This window comes from Belonocnema kinseyi, chromosome 6, assembly GCF_010883055.1.
Source record: "Belonocnema kinseyi isolate 2016_QV_RU_SX_M_011 chromosome 6, B_treatae_v1, whole genome shotgun sequence".
Lineage (NCBI taxonomy): Eukaryota > Metazoa > Arthropoda > Insecta > Hymenoptera > Cynipidae > Belonocnema > Belonocnema kinseyi.
Window position 1 is genome coordinate 33068784 of NC_046662.1, and position 10087 is coordinate 33078870.

The 10087-nt window shown below is 29.8% G+C and overlaps 1 protein-coding gene across 2 annotated transcripts in view; it reads right to left on the bottom strand.

Moving 5' to 3' along the window:
* LOC117174935 (LIM and SH3 domain protein F42H10.3) overlaps positions 1-10087 on the bottom strand; it is a 67448-nt gene that overhangs the window by 35749 nt on the left and 21612 nt on the right. For both annotated transcript variants that reach the window (XM_033364395.1, XM_033364394.1), the window contains exon 2: positions 5853-5947. In XM_033364395.1, coding sequence (XP_033220286.1) covers positions 5853-5947 — 95 coding nt within the window. The remainder of the gene's footprint in view (positions 1-5852; positions 5948-10087) is intronic.

The window sequence follows — 10087 nt, forward strand, 5'->3', positions numbered from 1 at the left end:
TCGGGATACTTATAAGATACTACCATGATTTTTTCAGATTTTTTGGTCCAAAAATAAATTAGGCCAAAAACCGGCCTTACCGACCCTCCCCCTTTAAAAAAAATGTTCAGCTTCACTTTATGATTGTAGTTTATGAGGGGTTTATAAAGCGAGTGCGGAACGCGAAATAAATATACTATCGAGCGCGAAGCGTGAGAACCCACAGTCGCGCGCCCTAGGCGCACTCAAACTTGCGATCGTAGCGCGCCAGGATAATGTGCCCGCGAAGCGGGTGGATTTTTTAGTTTTTAATTTTAGGTTTAAAAGTTTAATTTTTATTAAAATTGAAACTAACTATGGCGAACTACTGAAAAAAACGAAGAAATAAATAAGTGGCATTTAAGAAAAAAGTCGAAAATGCCGAACGAGCCGAGCCCTGGAATTTCGAAATGATTAAAATTAAAATTTTCTAATTGTTCTACAGAGCACTTAAATCTTGAAAAGAAAATGATAAGATAAAGCAGACTCCACAAAATTGTATAGACATGTTGTGCTTATACATGCATATATATATATATATATATATATATATACACAGTATTTTACGGTAAGTCATAAAATCCGGGGGGGGGGGGCGTTCGCCACCATTGTGGATCCGCGCCTGCACTAACCGGTTGCTGGTAGATTCACTTTATTGATTTGGATAATCAACTTCCCAATAATACCTTTTTGGATGCGTGGTGAATGTGAGAGGATTTTCAGGTGTCTTGTTGGAACTTGCGATTCTATTTTTGGACACTCTTGAGCATTTTGCGTTGATTATTTACCGACTATCTTCTTACTGATTTTTAAATATCTCGCTTCAGCTGAAAATAAACGAATCGCTTTAATAGAATCCCAACTTTGAATTTGTTACGTTAAAACCGAGGTTGAGAAGAACGCAATTTGAACACTCCAAAAATAAATTTTCTGTTATTGAAAAATAATTCCAGATCTTTTAATAAACTCTGATTCATTCTATGCCACAGTTCCTTATACAAACCCTCAAACAAGAGAATTAATGAAATACCGAAGGAACAATATTGCCGACACAAATAAAGATTATAAATGTATGCCATTTGGCCACGATCATAATGATGCTGTTCCAGCTCCTTTGGAGTGGGATCTTGCAACAAGGCAAAAAGATTCAGAATTCTTTGACTCGGGCTGATCTGACACATGGCTGACGCAATATATAACACATTGCAAATTTAGGCGGAAGAGGCAAAAAGTGAGTACATATTAAAAAGCTTCCAGGAGAGACTTTACTGAAAGTAATGGTCGAGTAAGCGAGAAAGGGAAAGAAGGACCTAGTCAGGGAAAAGAAGCCTGATCCAGAATCAGTCCAGACAAGTCTGAATGAGTCTCACGCATGTTCCGCTTAGTTTGCTCTTCAATCCAAACTTGTATGCAAGCTCTGACACGTGTGCATTTGTGCAATGTGCATCAACGGCATCAAGTCTTCATGCACCCAAAGCATTTTACAATTTACGTGACTTGTGGGCGTGCGTCCGCAATTACACATTACATATACAGGAAAGTGCCCATATGCACTCCTTGGTAAGAAAGCGAGAGTAGACAATTACTTCAAGTGGGTATGTACTACCTTTATGTATAAGCCTTCTAACAAGGTTCGAACCTGAAACCTGTCTTCGAAGCTTCATTTGCATGGAAGGGTGACTAAACCTTCTCATTATGGAGTTGCCTGGCGCGAATAGTCCTTACAAATTAAGGATATATGGTCTTAATAAAACTAGACGTCACACCCCAAAATGCTAGCCCTCGAAATAGAGGGAATAGAATGATTTTTTAAAAAGAAAATAGGGGAATAATATATTCTTTTAACTATTCGACTACACCCTGGGTTAAAATTATCTGAGACTATTATTTTCAGCGTCACTTTAAAGAGCAAAGATTAGTATGAATATCATTGGGCCATCTGGTCAACTGATTTTTCAACAATTTTTTGTTATACTTTTAGGTTTATTTCTTGACAATATTACTGTCCTAAGATATTGAGCAATATTTCAAATTTGTCCCAATTTTGTTGTTGTTGATAAAATAGGTTTAATAGTTTTCAAATCGCAGTCCTTAAAAAATGATAGGGTCAATTTGACCCAGTTTGTAGTGCATGAAATTTTAGAAAGGTGTGTAGAAGGTTTAATACAAATTAATGTACATGTACCAGATTGCATTCAATATGAAACGCTTAAGAATTCAATTTGAAATATATTGCATATTCAACAAAATAGTGGAATTTTCAACCAAAAACGATTCTTTTCCACCAAAAAACATAAATTTTCAACGAAAGCGTCAACATTTATAAGCTAAAAAGAGGAATGTTTTATAAGATAATTGACTTTTAAATCCGAAGAAATGAATTTTCAACCAAGAAAGATGATTTTTACAAAAAAATAATGGAATTTTCGAAAAGCACAAAATTAGTTTTAGACCAAACAGTTGAATTTACAATCAAATAGTTTAACTTTAAAGCAAACGAGACGAATTTGAAGAAAAAAAATGAATTTTTAACCGAAAATGATTAATTTTCTACCAAAAGAAATAATTTTTCAACGAAAAACTTGAATTTATTTTAGGCTAAAAAGTAAAATCTTTCAGACTCATTTGACTTTTAAATCCGAGAAGGTGAATTTTCAAATGTGAAAGAACATTTTTACCAAAAAATAGTTAAATTTTCAACAACAACAATAATAGTTTTAGAACAAATAGTTGAATTTATAATAAAATATTAAACTTTCGAACAAGAGACGATTTTGAAATCCGAAAAAAAATTTTCAACTAAAAGAGACGATTTTTTAACAAACTAGTTAAATTTTTTGAAAAATATCTGAATTCTGAACATACAAAGATGTACTTTCAACCAAAATGTTATATTTTCAACCACAAATAGAATCGTCAAAAATTTAAATAAAAAATTAATTGAATACAAACTTTCAATGATATATTTGAATCATCAACCGAAACACATTAATTTGTATACAAATTGTTGCATTTTTAACCAAAAAAGATCACATTTCTACCGAAAATGATGAATTTTTAAACCAAAAAGACGAATTTTCCAACCAAGGAAGATTTCCAGAAATGTCAATCAAACTGTTGAATTTTCAACCGAAAAATATTGAATTTTCTACAAAAAGACATGAATTTTCAACGAAATAGTTTAATTTTCATCAAAAAAAAAAAAGAAATGGAATAAATACATGATCAGTTAAAAAGATTGATTTTTAAACAAAAAAAGATGAATCGTTAACAAAATAGTTACATATTTAACCAATAACATGCACTGTTAACAAACTAATTCATTTTTCAACCAAAAAAGATGAATTCTTCATCAAATATTATTTAGTTTAATTTTTAACAAATAGGTGGAATCTTCAACTAACAACGAACAGTTTTAAATAAAAAAGTAATAGTTAAAGGACCCCGCAGCAAATGTATATGAAATGGCTTTCGTTCGATTTTGATTAAACTTCGTAAAATTGTAGTTCTCAATGTATCGATCAACAGTATTATGGGGCACAAAGTCCGAAAATGGACAGTTTTCGAGTTATAGAGGATTAAACGGGAATGCACAGAAAGTCATGGCCTTAAGACACAGGCCATTTTTCAAGGTCATTCAATGTGACCTTGTCATCTATTGCTAATATTCAGCCAATAAAGACCAGATATGAAGAGGAAATCAATATGGAGCCCATAAAGGCAAGAAATGAGAATGACTTAGTCAATAACCAGCCAATGAAGGCAAGTCATGAGTGCGATTTAGTCATTATCTAGCCAATGAAGGCAAGATTTGTCCAGGATGTTGTCAATATCTAGCCAATGAAGGCATGAAATGAGCTTGATTTAGACAATATCCGACGACATCCTGGTCATCTCTTGCCTTCATTGGCTAGATAATGACTAAATCTCGCTCATGTCTTGCCTTCATTGGCTGGATATTGTCTAAATCAAGCTCATTTCATGCCTTCATCGGCTAGATAATGACAAAATCTCGCTCATGTCTTGCCTTCATTGGCTAGATAATGACTACATCGCACTTATGACTTGCCTTCATTGGCTGGCTGTTGACTAAGTCATTCTCATTTCTTGTCTTCATGGGTTCTATATTGATTTCCTCTTCATATCTTGTCTTTATTGGCTGAATATTAGCAATAAATGACAAGTTCACATTGAATGACCTTGAAAAATGACCTGTGTCTTAAGGCCATGACTTTCTTTGCATTTCCCCGTTAGAGACCAATAAATTTCACAGGGAACATTTTTTTCGCAAAGCTGCAGTTTCATGTACATTCGTTGTGGGGTCCTTTGCAGTTCTGAAAATTGATTTTCAACAAAAAAAAAAATAATAATTTTCAACAAAATACGTCAATATTCAATCGGCAATGGAATAATTAAATTTTCAGTTTAAAACAATATTTTTGAACCAGAAAAACAATTCAACTTATAAAATGCATTTTTAGAAGTATTATAATTTCAAGTAGTTGAATTTTCAATTTAAAAAAAAGATATATACTCAAAGAAAAATGTCAATATTTAAATTTTCAACTAAAAACGATCAATTCTAGGCAGAAACATGGAATAGTTCAATTTTATTTAAAAATAAAAGAGTTTTCAATTATATAAGGTAGGTGAATCTTCAACCAATCAAATACATTTTTAACAAGGAAGTTTGATCTTTCAACCAAGTACTTTCATGTGCGGGCAAGCATTTTTAACAACAAAAAAAATAAATTTTGAACCAAAAATATGATAAAAGACTTCTCAAATAAAAAAATTAACTTTCAGCCAAACATAGTTGATTTTTTTTAGGTTCTTCATATTCAGTTCGCATTTCTGTAAACAAAATACGAGAAAAGGGGAAATTTTCTAGAAAATAGAGGGAAAAAAATGAATTCTTTAAAAAGGCGCAAAAGATTGGAATAGGGAAAAGATTGTGAAGTCTGTAAAACATTTACTTATACTGAGAACTGAAGAGGGCTTATTGCTGATTATTCATTCGAGATTCATATCCTGCAGAAGAATAAAGAAAATATTCAGATATTAACATCTCTACAACGACAATAATTTTTCCAAGTTATCAAGAGGAGAAAATAAATTGCTTCAGAAACTGTCAATCATAAAAGATTAAAGATATACCGTCAAAATGGGTAATTTCGGACATGTGGCGTAAAATCGGGCGTTCCTCAATTGATAGTTTAAATTACTTGAGGGGGTCTTAACCAGAATCTAGAACCACTTAAAGCCTTAATAAAGCCTCAACTGGTTCTAGATTCTGGCTGAAACCCTATTAAGTAATTTAAACTATCAATTATCAATTATTAATTACATTAATATCACGATTAATATACAAATTGAATGAGGAGAATCACTGAAATTTGAGAAAAACCTTCTCATTTCTATTTATTTTTATATTTTAAGAATTCGAAAGTAATGGAATAACTGAGCAGCCTTTAAAATATTTAACTTGAAACTGCAGTAGTAATGCAAAACATCATTAGAAAAATATACAAAATATTTACAACATAAGAAATATATTTTAAATAATAAATGTAAGGAGAGTATCACAAGAAGATGCTAAACACTTTATCGCACTTCTCCTCGGCTCTCCTTGAATCGTATATTGCTGTTCGACCACCACACAAAATTAACTGCAACTCTAAATTAATTTTATTATACAGTGGTCGTTTTATAAATTCCCATGGAGTTCAAAAGATAATTCTCTTTGCTTTTAATTCAGCCAACAACTAATTTTTTATGCAAATTCAACGAAAAATGAATACATGCAATAAAAATTGATTAATGATGGTACTTACGCCTCGCAGTATGGGATTTTGTTGAAACCTTTGTATGTGCGCATGTTGAGGGTCATACCACATCCTTGGCACTTAAAGCATTGTTTGTGCCATGTCTGAAAAAAGAGTTTAATTAATTATCATTATATTAAATACTTACGAGCCCAAAATACTCTTAAATAGGGGAAATGGGGTGATTATTTAAGAAAATGGGCGTAAAATAGCGGAATAAATTTTTTTGCATAACTGAATTCAATATAAAACGTCTAAGATTTCAACTCGAAATACATTGATTTTCCACAAAATAATTTGATTTTCAACCAAAAAAATTAATAAACCACAAACTAAATTTTCAAACAAATAGTCAATTTTTCAAGAAAAAAAGGCATGCATTATAAAACAAATCTTTCTGTTTGGAAATAAATAGTTAAACTTTGAAGCAAGACGAATTTTCAAGAAAATAGTTGAATTTTCAACCGAAAGGTTGAAATTTCAACCTGTAATGATAAATTTTCAACCAAATGGTAAATTTTTCGACAAAATTCAACTTTAACCAAAATCAGTGACATTTTCAACCAAATGGGTGAAGTCAAACAAAAGAGAGAATTTTTTAAGAGGAAAATTTAGTTTTCAATCCAAAAAGATGAATTTTCTTCATAAAAAGACGAACTTTCAACAAAACAATTATATTACCAACCAAAAAAAGACGAATCTTCCAAAATAATTAAATTTTCAACGAAAGAAGTGAATTTGCAATTAAAATAATGAATGTTAGACCAAAAGAAAATGTATTTTCAACAAAGGAGTTCGTTTTTTAATCGATTAGTCGAATTTTCAATTTAAAGAAATAAATTCTTAATGGAAAATGTAATAGTTATATCCACCAAAAAAGATTTCAATTTTAAATAAAAAAAACAGTTGAATTCAACCAAAAAGGACGAATTTTTAATAAATTAATTTAATCCTCAAACAAAACATATTCAATTTTAATCAAATAGTACATTTTTAATCACAAAGGACCCTACCGAAAGAGATGCATTTTTAAAACAAAAAGAGGAAGTTTCAATAAAGGAGTTACTTTTTTAATGAAGAAAGATTTTTCAGTCAAAAGAGAAAAAAACTTTAAACACATTGTTGAATTTTCAATTAGGAAATATTTCTCAAACAGAAAAAAATGTCAACCAAGTTGTTGAATTTTTAAACCAAAAATTCAAATTTTGAACCAAAAAGTTCATTTTCAAAGAAATCGTGAAATTTTCTATAAAATTAATAAAATTTTCAGCAAAAGAGCTAAATTTTTAAGCCGAAAAGACAAATTTTCTGCAAAACCGTCCAATTGTCAAACATAAATATGAATTTTCAACAAAATATGTTAATTTTTAATTAAATAATTGAATTTTCGAATAAAAACGATCGATTTTAAACGAAAAATAACAAAATAGTAAAATATGTCAAAGAGATCAATCTTTAACTAATCAAATGGATTTTTAACATATTCAACCAAAAAAGATGAGTACTCAATGTAGCAAGAAAAAGACTTTTTAATAAAATTGTAAAGCTTTCAACTAAATAATTGGATTGTAAAAAAATGATTAATTCACAGCGAAAAATCGAATAGTTCAATCATTAACTAAAAAGGATAAGTTTTCAGACAAAAATGGAATAGTTAAATTTTTAGCAAAGACAAGTAATTTTCAACCGAAATGATTAATTTTCTACCAAAATACGAATTTTCAACAAAATACATGAATTTGCAATAAAAGAGTGTAATTTTTAATTAAATAGTTGCATTTTCAACGAATCAGATGAATTTTCAATGAAAATGATGAATCTTCAACGAAAAATTAATGTTTGACAAAGGTGTTGATTTTACAACCAAGCAGTTGAATTTTCAATAAAAAAAAAGATTAATTCTCAACAATAAAATTAATAGTTGAAATTAAAAAAAAAATTCTTTACTTTTACATCAAAAACAGTTGAATTCATCAACAGAAAAGAAAAATGTAGTAGTAGATATTTATAATTTTACCCCCCAAAAAATTTACTTCTAAATCAAAAACAGTTGAATTTAAAAAAGAAAAACGAATTTTTAACAAAATAGTTTAATACCTAGCCAAAACAGATAACACTTTAAAAAATAGTTTCATTTCAACCAAATGATTAAATTTCTAACCAGATAGTAGAATTTGTAACTTAAGGCCATGTAACGAGTGGGTCACGTGACCAGATTCCTACCTTACCGGTACTTTTTTTATTTCCTAACTTATTTTCACACGAAGCGCCACATCGAGTTGAAAATTTTGGATAATAAATAAGAAACAGTAAGAAAGGTGATTATTCTGGTCTTATATTTATATAATTATTAAAAGAGCAGAAAAAAAATAATTTACAAAAAAACTCTTTTCATGATTATAAAAATTTAGGACCAGACCAAAAATGTAATCTTAAATTTTTCGATTAAAAATAATGAACTTTTAGTGGAAATTGGTTGAATTTTTTTATTGGGTTTCATTAATTTAGTTTGGCTTTAAACGAATAAACCAGAAAATGGAAGGATGAAGTTGTCTAAAACCAGGGTAAATAGAGGAATTCTTGAAAAAGGAGGGGAATAGAGGAAATAGTGTGAAGTCTGATATTATCCTTATTTTATATCACATATAATTTATTTTTTTCAACTCAGATTTTGAAAGATTTTAAAAAACATCAAATAAATTGACAAGTAACTAAATGATTTAATAAATATTTATACTAAAAGGCGGAAATGTGTGATCGACTTGCAAATTTTATTTCGAGCAGTTTCATATTAGAAACTAGATAGAAAACAAGTGACACCACAGATTAGTCACAGACAAAAGCATGAGTCAAGAGGGGGTCAAGAGATATGTGAATCATTTTAAAATACTAAGAACGACAATTATTATCTGAATTTATTCATATTCGACATGAAGTTACCACGCTTGCATAAACGTCACAATAGACCGGGGACCGGAAGTAGGTTGCAACATCGGGCAACTTTCGACTTGAAAGTAAAATTTGCTCTGACAATTTCACCTAAGCGAGCAACACGTCTAAGTAATTACATAAGATGCTTAAATAGCACATTTTTTATATTTATTTTTTTATATTGTCTAGAATTTCCAGGTTTTCAACATAAAATTACACACGATCAGGTTTTCTGCAAAATCCTAATTTCAAAATTCCTGGACTTTTTCCTCACCAATTTTTCATTTTCCTTAAACATTGTAAATTTTTCTTTTAGATGTAAAAACAACTTTAAACCTAGGAGATAAATAATGATAAAGCAAAACAATGTTCTAAATTTATCTTCATAGCCCAAAATGCTCTCAAACCGTGGGAAATAGGGCAATTAATCACGACAATTGTGGAATACATTCTTTTATCTAAAATTCATATATAGGTACCATATTGAATTCAATATATTTAATTTTCAACCAACGGTATTAATTTTAGACCAAATGTTTGCATTTAAAAGAGAAGAATTTTTAACAAAATTGCTGGAGTTTAAATATAAAAAGATGCATTTTTTAAATAAAGATGAATTATCAATTAAGAAACGTGAATTTTCAACCAAGTACTTTTAAACAGAACAAGGTGAATTTTCAATCCATAAGAACAAATTTTCCACACAGAAAACGAATTTTCAACAAAACAGTGGAATTCTCGACTCCAAACAGATTATATTTTAACCAAATAATGAAACTTTCAACAATGTAGTAGAATTTTTAACCGGTACACTGCTTTTCAACGGCCAATAACTAAGACTATTCGACGCTAGAAAAAATTGAGACACATATTTTTATTGCTTAAGATCTCCTCTTTCCGACGGTGCCAATGAAATTCCTCAAAAAATTTATTTATTATCCCAAAATGCAGTTAAAAAAAAAAACGTGATTTTTCGTGCCTATTTTTTTTTGTGAACCATTTTCCAAAGCTTTTCGAGTCTGTAATTAACCTGGAATCTCACTAACCGGTGGAATAAATGTCTAAACTTTGAGAATCCATGGTTCAAAGATCGGTTTTTCGTTTAGTATTTTCAAAATGGCGTCTTAATGGCAAAATTTTTGTGAAAACATTCATGAATTTTTTTTCAATAAACGATGCGCTTTTCGGAAAAATCATCAAGAATAAAAAGCTCTTGTAATCAGCCAAGAAATACGCCTGAATTTTTTCGAAACGTTTTGAGCAAAATTTTGGATTTTGCATATGAACAATTTTTGCAAAATTCAAAATTTTGC